Source organism: Coregonus lavaretus, assembly GCF_964263955.1.
Source record: "Coregonus lavaretus genome assembly, contig: HAP1_SCAFFOLD_872, whole genome shotgun sequence".
Classification (NCBI taxonomy): Eukaryota; Metazoa; Chordata; class Actinopteri; order Salmoniformes; family Salmonidae; genus Coregonus; species Coregonus lavaretus.
The window spans coordinates 34,222-50,319 of NW_028162497.1; the positions used below are offsets into that span (position 1 = coordinate 34,222).

The following is a 16,098-nucleotide window of genomic DNA, read 5'->3' on the forward strand; positions in this document are numbered from 1 at the left end:
TTGGAAATGGGGCATTGTCCCATCAACAAGTTGAAGGTTTCCATAGGATCCACAAGTCAAAATTGGCTATATCGTAAAAGTTCATGAAAACAAAAAAGTTGCTTTTTAGTCTTCATTTAAGGTTAGGGTTAGGAATAAGGTTACCAGTGTGGTTAAGGTTAGGGTTAAAATCAGATTTTTAAGAAGATACATTGTAGAAATAGGCGGGGGTTATAACTTTGTGGATGTGTTAACTAGTGACGACCTACGTTGAATGGCCGTTCGGGACTGGTCAGAGAAGAAAGGAATGTTTTACTTCAGCTAGCGAAAGTTAGCCATCGAAGAAAGTCTTGACTAGCTACATATGATAACTTTCTCTTTGCACCCAAATATAAAACATACTGTATTACAGTATCAGTTATTGGTGCCGCGGTGGGAATTCAAAGAGGAAACTGGCCAAAAGAAGAAGGAGGAGGAATTTGCGGCAAGGAAAACTTGTGGAAAAGTGATACCTGAGCCAGTTACGTTAGTATCCATCTTTTCCAAGTAAAGTTGGTTAGCAACTTGGCTAGCTAGTTTGGTAAAAACACGTTTTATAAAGTGCGATAGCTACATAGTTAGCTACTTTAATACAGGTTTACTCACTTCTTGCTCACTTGTTAGTTAGCTAGCTAGCTAACGTTAGTTAGTTGGAACTTGCTGGTTAGCAAGTTGGTGCTAGGTAGCTGCTAGTGCTAGCCATAGCATCACATATATTGTCTTTGATTGCATCTTGCAGTACTCTGGATCATGGATGCTAGCCAATGAATATAAAACAGTTAGCATATCTGCTACTGTGCTAGCAACTGCAGCTAGCTAGCTAGCTATATAATGAAAAATAGCGCTGGCAGGAATCAAATCGCTGAGCATGTATAATTACTAACATGACACAAGCGTACAGGTATTGACAGGATATAAATCATTATTTGCATTCTCTGACTCCTACGTGTCAGACAAACTCAAAACGCCTGTTGACTGTTGATGCAGAGAAAGTGATCAAGGAAGCAGCTCAAGGCAAGGATCTCCTCGATATTGAGATAATAAGAGGCCTTAACTTGAATGAAGAACCAGCATCATAATGAAAGTGACAGTGACATTCGGACAGACAGGTGTCGTGGTCCCGTGTAAGGAGGGATGGACAGTCCGTGATCTCATTCAACAAGCCACACAGAGATACAGGAAATTATTGGAACAGGTAAGCTATAGCAATCGTTTTGAAAAAACTGTTGGGTTGGTGTAATAATGCTGTGTGATTTTATTAGGCCTGTGTCCAGGTTAGGTTGTTTGACCAGATCATTGCAGAACTATGATGAGGATTCTGTTGAAAAGCTAAATTCTGTCTCTTCACTTCATCTTGGTACTGACGTCATCAAATGCCATGGGGACCGATAATCTGTTTGGAAGTTTTGTAGGTTGATGAATATGTATTACAGAAAGATATAATATTACATTATTATAGTAGACTCTAGAGTTTTCTCTTTGTGCAAAGTTGATATGATATTACATTTTTATTCTCAAAGTCTTGGGAAATTAGCCAATGCCAGGGATGTCAAAGTTGCAATAAATTCATTATGAAAAATGTACCCCTTGGGCTTGATATTCAGCGTTCTAAGCTATATGGCTCATTGGGCTCTGGTCAAACGTAGTGCACTGTAAAGGGAACAGGGTGTTATTTGGGACTCAACCATAGCTGCGACTTGTTCCATTACTCTTCAGTGATGAATGCAGATGACACTTCATGAATTCCTTGTGATTCGTCTGGTCTCTGGAGCGGTGAACCCCTGGCCCTCATCAGAGATGTGCTTCAGTCAGTGCTCCGGACCATATTGGCTCCATTATTTAAAGAGCACAGACACCAGACAGTCAGTCAGTCACAGATGCTCTCTTTCTATCTCTCTCTTTTTCTCTCTCCATCTCTCTCTGTCTATCTCTCTGTATCTCTCTTTCTTTGTCTGAGTGTCTCTCTTCACCCCCCCTCTCTTTCTATCTCTCTCTTTTTCTCTCTCCATCTCTGTCTCTATCTGTCTATCTCTCTGTATCTCTCTTTCTTTGTCAGTGTCTCTTCACCCCCCCCCCCCCCCTTTCTATCTCTCTCTCATCATCTCCATCCTTGATAAAAAAACATCTGGGTGTTCTTGACACATTTTATAATGCATCCTTTATAAATGGTAATTCTCATCGTGCTGTCCGGCAGGGCTAGCAGAGATAACATTTTTAGATCCCCACCCACGAGGCTCTACCCTGCTTGCAATACTGTGTGTTAATTGCCCTGGCTCCTAAGCTGGCTGGCGATTTGACTGATTGAGATGTGTGTTTCGAGTTTTAATGTCACATGCACAAGTCCAGTGAAATGCCTTTCTTGCGTGCTCTAAACCCAACAATGCAGTAATCAATATCAATGTAATAATAAAAATAACAAGGTAGAAGAAAAACACACGAGATATAGAAATAACAAAAACACGAGAACTAAGAAGCTAAATACAGGGTCAGTTCCAGGGTCAGTAGCTATATACAGGGACAGTTCCAGGGTCAGTAGCTATATACAGGGACAGTTCCAGGGTCAGTAGCTATATACAGGGACAGTTCCAGGGTCAGTAGCTATATACAGGGTCAGTTCCAGGGTCAGTAGCTATATACAGGGACAGTTCCAGGGTCAGTAGCTATATACAGGGACAGTTCCAGGGTCAGTAGCTATATACAGGGACAGTTCCAGGGTCAGTAGCTATATAAAGGGTCAGTTCCAGGGTCAGTAGCTATATACAGGGACAGTTCCAGGGTCAGTAGTTATATACAGGGACAGTTCCAGGGTCAGTAGCTATATACAGGGTCAGTTCCAGGGTCAGTAGCTATATACAGGGACAGTTCCAGGGTCAGTAGTTATATACAGGGACAGTTCCAGGGTCAGTAGCTATATACAGGGTCAGTTCCAGGGTCAGTAGCTACATACAGGGACAGATCAAATTGAGGTGTGGGTTTTGGGCAGGGGTCTCCAACCTTTTCTAGCATGAGAGCTACTTAAAAAATAAAAATAAAAAAAATGTTGTGAGCTTCTCATTTATTTATATCTTTCAAATAGACACATTCTTCTCTTCTCCCCTGCAGATCTTCCCCCGGGTCCTTAGTGGACAAAACAAAGTAGTACACTATGTGTTCTGTCAATATACCTGGTAAAATAATGGTTAATCAACTACCCTAAGTGGGGCCCTATAAAATCATAGATTTTTTTTTTTCTCTCTCCAAAATTATGTTTTATATTTTCCCAAATGTATGTTTTCTCCGTTTTTAATTTTTTATAGTTTTAATGTTTTGGGGTTTTTCACTCTCAAAATTACAATTGTTCATAGAGAAATAAAGAAATTGGATGTTCTGAGTCCATGGTTACATCACATCAAAATACAATTAATTTTTTTGTTGGTCTGGAAGACACTAACATTGATTTCGGTGTAATTGCATCTAGCTTAGTGAGGAACGGGCCATCTAATGTGCCAGGGAAGCCTACTTTGCAGTTAACATTTTTAATTGAGAAGGTTTTGGGGAAAGTATTTATGTCAACCCCACAAGACGGTTATCACATCAACTGGCTGCACACGGAGTGATAGACAAACACGCGCACCAGACAGACAGACAGACAGACAGACAGACAGACAGACAGACGGGTGATATTGCTGGAAATTTAATTGGCAGGTATTGTTTTAGGTTTGGCTTTTTAGACAATAGCGGCTAACCAGGGGTGGGATAATTTTGCGTTGATTCGATAGTAGCTGAGAGCTTGCGGTGTCTGATACTTGTGAGATTTGCTTGACAGTTTGTGATGGAACACATGACATTGCATACGCTTTTTGGAATTGTTTGTCGAGCGACTGATAGGTGGGCTGCGAGCTACTGGTAGCTGGGGAATCGACCTGTGGGAGACCCCTGCTGTGGGATGATGGAGTTGATGTGTGCCGTAACCAGCCTCTCAAAGCTCTTCATGATTACAGATGTGAGTGATACAGGGTGGTAGGTATTGTGGCAGGAAGCCTTAGAGTTCTCACACACACAGTATGGTGGTGTTATTGTCGAAAAACTGCATAAAATGCGCTGAGTTCGTCAGGTAGAGAGGCACCGTTGGGCAGATCACCGCTGGGTCTTCCTTTGTCATCCATAATAGACTGTAGCCCTTGCCATGCGGCGGGTCTTTGAGCCTGTGTCATATGATTCCACCTTATCGCTATATTGGCCTTTTGCTCCTTTGATGACTGTGGAGGACGTAGCAGGACTTCCTGTTCCTGTCCAGTAACGTTGGTACCAAATCCACGATCGGAGGTCATCCATCATATTATTAAGTGATTGGCCAATAGAATGGAGGGAAGAGGTGGCCGATTTCCCCTTCCCCTTAATCTCTCCAGGATTCACCCTCTCTTGCCTCTTAACGCCGGCGTGTGTGTGTGTGTGTGTGTGTGTGTGTGTCTCTGTGCTCTGTGCAGTGCTGCTGAGACGGTAATATACTTGGCAATAGAAAGGACATTCCCTCCACCATCCATCTCTCATCAGGCTATTGCACAGTGGAGGATCTAAAGGTCACATTGCCCTTTTATATAGTTGATCACTGATTACATTATGTAGACTAGTTGATCACCGATTACATTATGTAGACTAGTTGATCGCTGATTACATTATGTAGACTAGTTGATCGCTGATTACATTATGTAGACTAGTTGATCGCTGATTACATTATGTAGACTAGTTGATCGCCGATTACATTATGTAGACTAGTTGCTCGCTGATTACATTATGTAGACTAGTTGATCGCCGATTACATTATGTAGACTAGTTGATCGCCGATTACATTATGTAGACTAGTTGATCGCCGATTACATTATGTAGACTAGTTGATCGCCGATTACATTATGTAGACTAGTTGATCGCTGATTACATTATGTAGACTAGTTTATCGCTGATTACATTATGTAGACTAGTTGATCGCCGATTACATTATGTAGACTAGTTGCTCTATGATCACAGTGGTGGATAGGGTTATCTACAACTATAAGTTAAGTATAACTATAAGAAATCTAAGATGTGTCAAATAAATGATATCCAGCTCAGGGCTCCAGCTATATATTTGGTTTGCTAAATTGCTAGCTAAGTGGCTAATGTCAAGATAATGCTTCTTGGTTACAGCAGAGACCTTCAATTATTCTATATGTTTTAACATAATAAACCCCAGTATGGTACAGAAACGGTATGATGGTATGAAAATCTGGATACCGCCCATTTTCGCCAGGGACCTCACGATATTATCGCAATACTTATGCGCCGATACGATATGTATTGCGTTTTTATTGCAATTTGATGTTCCAAACATATTGCTCGATCTGCTGCAGAGAGACGAGAGCGAGCATTAGAACATTTTGTTTTGATCAGTCATGGAAATAAAAGTGTTGAAAACATATTGGCTCACTAGCTGCTTGTTTGAAGAAGTGTACTTACTGTGATCAAGATATGGTTGTCCCACTGGCTATCCTAAGTTGAATGCACCAATTTTGTAAGTCGCTCTGGATAACAGCGTCTGCTAAATGACTTAAATGTAAAAATGCTGCAATATAAAGCTGCAATATGTACATGTTTGGGCGACCTGACCAAATTCACATAGAAATGTGAGTTGTAGGTCTGTCATTCTCATTGAAAGCAAGTCTTAACGGTAGCGCTGTTCTGTGTGCGCTATTTCTATGCTTCCATTTTCACGTCTTTTACTTTCGGTTTTGTACACCAGCTTCAAACAGCTGAAAATACAATATTTTCGGTTATGGAAAATATATTTCACAGCGGGTTAGATGGTACAATGATTCTCTACACTATACTTGCTTGTTTTGTCTCACAAACTGAAATTAGGCAAACAAATCGAATTTTAGGAACCAGGAAATGGCGATTTCTGCATGGTACACCTTTAAAAAGAAGATGGGGAAAACAAGCTATTGGTTGAAAAATACCGGAGTTTTGGCACATGTACAGCCGACTAGCATTAGCTAATGCCACCTAGCAAAACAATTTATAATATATAAATATGGGCGGCAGGTAGCCTAGCGGTTAAGAGTGTTGGGCCAGTAACCGAAAGGTCGCTGGTTCGAATCCCCTGAACCGACTAGGTGAAAAATCTCTGTGCCATTGAGCAAGGCACTTAACCCTAATTGCTACTGTAAGTCGCTCTGGATAAGATCGTCTGCTAAATGACAAAAATGTATCTATTTTTTTTAATCGATACTTTGATATTGATATAATATTGTCCAAAATAATATTGCGATATATAACTGTATCGATTTCCCTTCCCCCTCCCCCATGCTGTGCTGGTCTGTGCTGTAACCTAGGCTGAGTGCCAAATGGAATTCTATTCCCTACAAAGTGCACTACTTTTGACCAGAATCTTATGGGCCCAGGTCAAAAGTAGTGGATGATATAGGAAAAAGAAGCTAGCTAGCTAGTGACGTTAAGCTTGCTACAGCTTGCTACAGTGCAGGATTTTACTATGGACATTGCAGGATCATTTGGTAAGTCACACAACTTGCTGCAATTGATTTAATAGGAGTGGACACCTTTTAAGGTAAAGAAGTTAACAACTGTACAAACAGGCTAACTAGCTAACTAATGTAGCTAACTCTTTCAGAACAGACACCTAGCTAGCTAGCGTTGACTGAATACAGCTATTTCTAGCCCAGCTAGCCTCTCCTAGGTTTGGCACATCTGAAGTCCCTCACTGCAAATCATATTGAATACCGTTTTATGCATAGGGGGACACGATCTGCCTGCAAAAGTGACTTTATATTATTGTGGGTATTTACCATGCAGTTAGCTTACTAACCTTGTTAGCTGTTAGCTAGCTGTTAGTTAGCTTGCTTGATCCGATGTCAAAACGACTGTAATGTTAAACAAAGCAAGACCCTGCTCGCTGAATGAACACAACATGTGCAAGATGGTTTCTGACTATACAGTCTGCTTTGTTATTGTGGCATCATGCATTTAGCTAGCTTACTAATGGCGGGTAACAATCCGATGCCTCTTCCTATGTGAAAATCAGCTGATTTTTAGAAAAAAACCAAAGATGCAATTGGATTTCTGACCGGACTGTACAGGCTTATTAACATTATTGTTAGTATTTTATTGTTTTTCCATCTCAAATGGGTAGTTTTAGCTTATTCACTTCTTGATCAGAGTCTTGGTCAAAAAGCCACGCGTGAAGTAGGCGTAAGTATTATTTATTATTTTTTCTTATCAATTATTTTACTCGGCACTTATTTTTCTTAACTGCATTGTTGGTTAAGGGCTTGTCAGTCAGCGTTTCACTGTAAGGTCTACACCTGTTGGATTCAGCACATGTGACAAATACAATTTGATTTTTGATGTAAAACAATGCTGTAGGTTGATTTGAGCATTTCAGCTCCACTACTGCTGTGATTACTGGTATAGTGAAGTGGTCTGCCTGCATCCCAAATGGCACCCTATTCCCTACATAGTGCACTACTTTTAACCAGGGCTCATAGGACCCTAGGGCTCTGGTCAAATGTAATGCAGTATGTAGGGAATAGGGTGCCATTTGGGACGTAACCTAGGTGTTGATTTCCCTTCTACTTTTTACAGTAGTTACTGGCTGTAACAGTCAAGGTGTTTTCTTGTAGGTGTTTTTGCATTTCAAACAACATTTTTCATCTTCGGCATTATAGCCTACAACATTGTGGAATAGAATGAGTCGGAGATTAGCTGTAGCCTTAATTCAATAGATTTTCCCCCATTAGCCTTCCATGCTCTGTAACTGTCTGTCTGTCTGTCTGCCTGACGGACTGCCTGAAGTATTTACCTTAGTAGTGATGATACTCTCGAGGATTGTTACCGCCACAACCATGTACACTGCTCCACCTCATCGTGACCCAAGGTCAATGGAATCATCAAAGGTCCATCCAGCAGTGGTTAACGTTGATACAGCCAGATGCTACAAAACTGAACCAGTCCTTCGATTTGACAAACAAAGTGGTCATGAGCACAGAGGTCTACCTGTCAGTCCTTCAGGTAACCAGCAGAACTGCAATATATTCCCCCCTCTCCAGAACACCATTAAAAGCTACAGAGGAGAGAGAATTTCTGTAGGAGAACAACCCCACAACATTGGGAGGTCCAACCAAGCTCACCTGCCGTCTCCTCAGCCACAACCACGGCCTGCAACGGCCCTCCGAGAGCTACAGATGTAACTAAATACCTGATACTAAGATATGCTTAGTTAAAGTGTATCCCGTAGGTCACAGAGAGAAGGCAGTCAGAATGTATGCCGTGTTAGATGAACAGAGCAACAAGTCGTTAGCCAGAACTGAGTTCTTCGACCTCTTGGCTGTCAGAGGAGGTTCAGCTCCCTAAACTCTGTCCAGGAGTTATGGAGACATCTGGGAGAAGAACAAGCAACTACATTGTGGAGTCATTGGAAGGAAAAACACAGCTTAATCTTCCCACTCTCATAGAATGTGACATGATAGATCAGAGATTCCCTCGCCTGAAATTGCACGTCTTCACGATGCCTGTTGCAGACAAGATTCCAGCACTAGACCCGGGCGCAGCAATCCTTCTCCTGCTCGGACGACCTAGCCGCATACTGTGTGCCTACCTGTCAAAGATGGCCGCCACCCCATGCACTGTGTGCTTACCTGTCAAAGATGGCCGCCACCCCCTGCACTGTGTGCGTTGTCCCGGTGCCTGCTCATTGGCCAGCAGGACCCCGTTCCTTCACAGCGATGGAGCGGTGCGAGAAGGAGGCGATCAGAAGTTCACTCCACCCTGACACACACAGGTTGAAAAAGAGAGGGGTGAAGACAGGAGAGGAGCAGAGGAGGGAGGAGGAGAGACCGACGGGACGGGACAGAGACGTACTAAGAGTGCTCAAAGTCAGAGAGCAATACAACGGGCCTCACAACGCACCCTACGCACAACGCCTTGACCTCGGATGGGTCATCATCGGTGTTGTATGTCTGAACGGATCTCACAAGCTAGCTGAAGTTAGTGTTTACGGAACAAATGTGCTGCAAAATGGACACACAGCATTCCTTAGCCCTTGTGCTAACATCTTTCAGATCAAAGAGAGACTGAATAACACAACTTCAGGAAAGCTCAGAGTTGCATAGAGGCCGCTGTCCCAGCTGGAGATACGGACGACTTCGGATGCAAAGTGTTTGAAAGAACACTTTTTAATGACGACAAGCCAGCCCCATCGATTTTGAAGCTCGACCTTCCTTGAGATCATGGACAGAAGTCTTCATGGACAAGTCTAAAAGCTGGGTAGCTCCTCTACCTTTCCGTTCACACCGGCGTCCCTAACCACAGAGGACAGGCACTAAAACGACTCGCTTCTCGACGTACTCTGGATAGAAAAACACTTTCATGACTTCATGCAGAAGATCTTCGACAATGATCAAGCTGAAAAAGCTCCACCGTTGAAGGGAAAACAAGAATGTTGGTACTTACCCATCTTTGGCGGGTATCATCCCCAAAAACCAGGTCAGATACAAGTATGATATATAATATGTGATGTTTGACTCCAGCGCTAAGCATGACGGCGTCTCCCTCAGTGATGTCCTCCTCAGTGGACCAGACCTGAATAACACACTCCTCGGAGTCCTCATCCGATTCTGAAAAGAACGTATGGCAGTCACAGCTGATGTGCAACAGATGTTCTGCTGCTTCTTTGTCAGAGAAGACCACCGATATTACCTGAGGTTCCAACGGCCTTAGCAAAGACATCACAGAATACAGGATGAAAGTACATGTGTTTCGACAACAGTGGCCTTCTACTTCCCGAGTGGCGCATTGGTCTAAGGCTAGCTGTGCCACTAGAGATCCTGGTTCGAATCCAGGCTCTGTCGTAGCCGGCCGTGACCGGGAGACCCATGGGGCGGCGCACAATTGGCCCAGCGTCGTCCAGTGTAGGGGAGGGAATGGCCGGCAGGGATGTAGCTCAGTTGGTAGAGCATGGTGTTTGCAACGCCAGGGTTGTGGGTTCGATTCCCACTAGGGGCCAGTATGAAAAAAAAAATTATGTATGAACTCACTAACTGTAAGTAGCTCTGGATAAGAGCGTCTGCTAAATGACTAAAATGTAAATGTAAAATGTACAGCCTGAGGATGAAGCCCAGAAGGGTGAAGAAGAGCACAGATGAAACACATGTCATGAGAAACTTCTATGTCGACGATGGATTTACCTCATTCTCCAGCGACGAAGAAGCAATTGACATCCTGAAAAGAACGAGAAATGTTAGCCGAGTCAAGCGTGAGGTTGCACAAGATGGCCTCCGACAGCAGCAAAGTCATGGAAGCATTTTTTTCCCCCCCAGAGGATCACGCAAAAGATCTCAAAGATCTGGATCTAGGGGTAGATCCACTACCTCTCCAGCAAAGCTTAGGCATCTGTTGGAATCTGGAAACAGACAGCTTCACCGTTTCGTGTATCCCGAGAAGAGAAGCCATTCACAAGAAGAAGTGTCCTCTCCGCGGTCAACAGCCTATGCTACCCCCTGGGGTTTGTAGCACCTATCACTATGCAAGGCAAGGCTTTAATGAGAGGAATCTCTACTGAACATGAACAATGTGAATGGGACACCCCTCTACAAGGAGAGAAAGAGATGCAGTGGAAAGACTCACTGATGGAACTCAAACAGCTCACTATCCGAAGGCCCGATGTCCCTGTCTACTTGTCTTCCACGCAGCGAAGATAACTGTGCATCTTCTCAGACCCATCCACTATGGCCATATCAGCTGTTGCCAACCTCCAGTGGTCGATGTCGAAGGAAGAAGTCATGTCGGGTTCATCATGGGAAAGTCCAAACTGGCTCCACGTCCTGCTCACACTGTACCCACGCCTAGAGCTTTGTGCCGCTGTCTTAGCAGTTGAGATGGCAGACCTGATCATTGATGAGCTGGACATTGAGATGCATGCAGTGTGAAGTTCTACACAGACAGCAAGATTGTGCTAGGATATATTCACAACACCTCAAGAAGATTCTACGTGTCGAACAGAGACCTGTGGCCCCCACGTCAGTACGGACAAAAATCCAGCAGATCATGGATCTTGGCCTGTGCTAGCAGTCGTCCTCAAACACATCACCTGGTTCTCAGGCCCACCCTTCCTGACAAAGATGGAGAGAGAAGAGACTACTCAGTCAGAAACCTTCGAACTTGTGGGATCAGATACTGACACAGAGATCCGGCCGCAAGTCACAACCTTCACCAGATACTGACACAGAGATCCGGCCGCAAGTCACAACCTTCACCAGATACTGACACAGAGATCCGGCCGCAAGTCACAACCTTCACTACCGAAGCTACTGAAGACCAACACGGGTTTCGAACGGTTCTCCAGCTGGAAGTCGCGAGACCCGAGCAATCGCAAAACTAATCCACATGGCCAAATCCTTCTCCAGGGCTCCGGACGGTGACAAGGGCTAACCATCTTAAACAAGCCAAAAACCACCACCAGATGCAGACATCAAGAAGTCTTCAAAGACTAAATCAAGTGCCTCGCCAAAAGAGAAGAGGTCACCAAACACAGTCCACTAAAGAAGCTGGTCCCTATCATCGATAAGGACGGGTTGATAAGAACAGGAGGTCGCACAGCGGCAGCTGATATGTCATGGGAAGACATTACACCATTAAGATGTAGAGAGCATGTAGCCTGCAGCAGTGCATTAAACCAAAAAGATATACACTGAACAGAAAAATAAACACAACATGCAGAAATTTCAAAGATTTTACTGAGTTACAGTTCATATAAGGAAATCAGTCAATTTAAATAAATTCATTAGGCCCTAATCTATGTATTTCACATGACTGGGAATACAGATATGCATCTGTTGGTCACAGATACCTTTTTTTTTTTTTAAGTAGGGGAAACTAGTCTGTATCTGGTGTGACCACCATTTGCCTCATGCAGAGTGACACATCTCCTTCACATAGTTGATCAGGCTGTTGATTGTGGCCTGTGGAATGTTGTCCCACTCCTCTTCAATGTCTGTGTGAAGTTGCTGGATATTGGCGGGAACTGGAACACGCTGTCGTACACATCGATCCAGAGCATCCCAAACATGCTTAATGGGTGACATGTCTGGTGAGTATGCAGGCCATGGAAGAACTGGGACATTTTCAGTTTCCAGGAATTGTGTACAGATCCTTGCGACATGGGGCCGTGCATTATCATGCTGAAACATGAGGTGATGGCGGTGGATGAATAGCATGACAATGGGTTTCAGGATCTCGTCACGGTATCTCTGTGCATTCAGATGGCCATCGATAAAATGCAATTGTGTTTGTTGTCCGTAGCTTATGCCTGCCCATACCATAACCCCACCGTCACCATGGGGAACTCTGTTCACAACATTGACATCAGCAAATCGCTCGCCCCCATACAACACCATCTGCCCGGTACAGTTGAAACTGGGATTCATCTGTGAAAAGCTTCTCCAGCGTGCCAGTGGCCATCGAAGGTGAGCATTTGCCCACTGAAGTCGAATACGACGGCGAACTGCAGTCAGGTCAAGACCCTGGTGAGGACGACGAGCACGCAGATGAGCTTCCCTGAGAAGGTTTCTGACAGTTTGTGCAGAAATGCTTAGTTTGTGCAAACCCACAGTTTCATCAGCTGACCAGATGGCTGGTCTCAGACGATCCCGCAGGGGAAGAAGCCGGATGTGGAGGTTCTGGGCTGACGTGGTTACACGTGGTCTGCGGTTGTAAGGCCGGTTGGATGTACTGCCAAAATTCTCTAAAATGACGTTGGAGAGAAATGAACATTCAATTCTCTGGCAACAACTCTGGTGGACATTCCTGCAGTCACCATTCCAATTGCATGCTCCCTCAACTTGATACATCTGTGGCATTGTGTTGTGTGACAAAACTGCACATTTTAGTGGCCTTTTATTGTCCCCAGCACAAGGTGCACCTGTGTAATGATCATGCTTTTTAATCAGCTTCTTGATATGCCACACCTGTCAGGTGGATGGATTATCTTGGCAAATGAGAAATGCTCACTAACAGGGATGTAAACAAATTTGTGCACAAAATTTGAGAGAAATACACTTTTTGTTCGTATTAAAAATGTCTGGGATCTTTTATTTCAGCTCATGAAACATGGGACCAACTCTTTACATGTTGCGTTTTTATATTTTTGTTAATTGTAGTAAAGAGCTTGTGGCCTGCAGCAGTGCATTCTCCGAATAGTCAGTGGAGCCTGAAGCAGGGGAGGGAGGAAGTGAGAGGGAGGGAGGGAGGGAGGGAGGGAGGGAGGGAAGATGGGAGTCACTCAGGAAGTTATCAGCCTGCTAAAAAGGGCCACTTAATTACTAAGACAAATGGATGGAGGGAGGGAGGGAGGGGGGGAGCTGCATTGCTGTTTTTTCATTAGGGCCAGGAATGCCAGATGCCTGAGTGCTGAGCAGAACAGAGCTGAGCAGAACAGAGCTGAGCAGAACAGAGCTGAGCGGGCTGAATGCTGCCAGAATGAGCTGATAGCATCTAAACCCATGGACCAGCGCCAGAAAACAAACAATTAGCACAGAAGAGGAGGCAGGGCCGTCTGTTAGAAAGATGTTACCATCCAGGGAGAGGAATAACAACTAGCCATGTGGAATAACAACTAGCCATGTGGAATAACAACTAGCCATGTGGAATAACAACTAGACATGCGGAATAACAACTAGCCATGTGGAATAACAACTAGCCATGCGGAATAACAACTAGCCATGTGGAATAACAACTAGCCATGTGGAATAACAACTAGCCATGTGGAATAACAACTAGCCATGTGGAATAACAACTAGACATGTGGAATAACAACTAGCCATGTGGAATAACAACTAGCCATGTGGAATGTTACTGGCAATACAGACCTTAGGGTTTAATGGGTTATGGTTTTATGGGTTATGGTTTTATGGGTTATGGTTTTATGTTTTATGGGTTATGCTTTTATGGGTTATGGTGTTATGGGTTATGGTGTTATGGGTTATGGTGTTATGGGTTAGGGTTTTATGTTTTATGGTTTTATGGGTTATGGTGTTATGGGTTATGGTGTTATGGTGTTATGGGTTATGGTGTTATGGGTTATGGTGTTATGGGTTATGGTGTTATGGGTTAGGGTTTTATGTTTTATGGGTTAGGGTTTTATGGGTTATGGTGTTATGGGTTATGGTTTTATGGGTTATGGTTTTATGGGTTATGGTGTTATGGGTTATGGTGTTATGGGTTATGGTGTTATGGGTTATGGTGTTATGGGTTAGGGTTTTATGTTTTATGGGTTAGGGTTTTATGGTGTTATGGGTTATGGTTTTATGGGTTATGGTTTTATGGGTTATGGTGTTATGGGTTATGGTTTTATGGGTTATGGTTTTATGGGTTAGGGTGTTATGGGTTAGGGTGTTATGGGTTATGGGTTAGGGTTTTATGGGTTATAGTGTTATGGGTTATGGGGTTATGGGTTATGGTTTTATGGGTTAGGGTTTTATGGGTTATGGTTTTATGGGTTATGGGTTAGGGTTTTATGGGTTATGGTTTTATGGGTTAGGGTTTTATGGGTTATGGGTTATAGGTTTTATGGTTTTATGGGTTATGGTTTTATGGGTTATGGTTTTATGGGTTTTATGGGTTATGGGTTATGGTTTTATGGGTTATGGGTTTGGGTTTTATGGTGTTATGGGTTATGGTTTTATGGGTTATGGGTTTTATGGTTTTATGGGTTAGGGTTTTATGGGTTATGGTGTCAGAGGGTGGCTGATAGGCCTACAGTTCATGTTCTGACTATAACTTCATGTTACCGTTCTTCCTTTCTTCTGACAGTAAGTTAGGCCCTACGTTGTAGACGTATGGGTGGTTTTGCAACAGGAAGATCAACATGTCTACATGTTATGGTTTCAAACTGGGTGACAGGCTAACCCTAACCCTTATTGATAGGGAGTGAGCTACACTGTAGGCTTTCTGAAAGCCATAATCACATCTTGCGCTAGCTATTCATTCAGTGTCTGTCAGAGAGACTACACTGACTTTAAAAGGATCCTTTTGCAACACTTGCCTGCCCCTCGTTGACAGTGAGCTACACTGTAAGTGACACATTCTCAAAGGCGAGAGAGAGAGAGAGAGAATTTTTTTTGTAACACTGTATAAAAATAAGGTCTCACTTCTCCAAAGACAACCCTGGTTCCACAGAGGAATGTAATGTGGATCTGACTAGCTGAGCTACTTCTTGTCTTTGTTCAGAGACCTTCAGGATCCTCTCACCTCCCTCTGTAGTGCTGGGTCTTTTAACAGGCGTCTACAGGGTATACCGTCTAAGCCAGGCCTAGGATGACTCGCACTACTCTAGCTGGCCAATGTAAAGCATGTGATGTAATACGGGATGTTCTGTCTTGTCTGGAAGATGCATCCCAAATGGTACCCTATTCCCTGCTTTTAACCAGGGCCCATAAAACTCTAGTCAAAAGTAGTGCACTATGTAGGGAATAGGGTGCCATTCTCTGGTCTAAAGTAGTGCACTATGTAGGGAATAGGGTGCCATTCTCTGGTCTAAAGTAGTGCACTATATAGGGAATAGGGTGCCATTCTCTGGTCTAAAGTAGTGCACTACATAGGGAATAGGGTGCCATTCTCTGGTCTAAAGTAGTGCACTATATAGGGAATAGGGTGCCATTCTCTGGTCTAAAGTAGTGCACTATATAGGGAATAGGGTGCCATTCTCTGGTCTAAAGTAGTGCACTATATAGGGAATAGGGTGCCATTCTCTGGTCTAAAGTAGTGCACTATATAGGGAATAGGGTGCCATTCTCTGGTCTAAAGTAGTGCACTATATAGGGAATAGGGTGCCATTCTCTGGTCTAAAGTAGTGCACTATATAGGGAATAGGGTGCCATTCTCTAGTGTAGAACTGTCTAGAGATTGTGATGATGCACGGGGCCGAGGCTTGGTGGAGGTCTGTCTGTGATTAGTAATTGTGTGAGAGAAGTTGTTTCCTGATCATTGTGGTCCAGCTCACTAGGTAGAGATCTGGGATCTCTCTCTCTCTCTCTCTCTCTCTCTCTCTCTCTCTCT

At 43.6% G+C, this 16,098-nt stretch overlaps 1 protein-coding gene across 1 annotated transcript in view; it reads left to right on the plus strand.

The window, feature by feature from the left end:
• Positions 1–273: 273 nt before the first annotated feature.
• Positions 274–16,098, plus strand: part of LOC311119197 (partitioning defective 3 homolog B-like) — a gene marked incomplete at its 3' end in the record, with an annotated part of 178,511 nt that continues 162,686 nt past the window's right edge. The window contains exon 1 of the mRNA XM_084193931.1: positions 274–1,213. Coding sequence (XP_084050057.1) covers positions 1,097–1,213 — 117 coding nt within the window. The 5' untranslated portion in view covers positions 274–1,096. The remainder of the gene's footprint in view (positions 1,214–16,098) is intronic.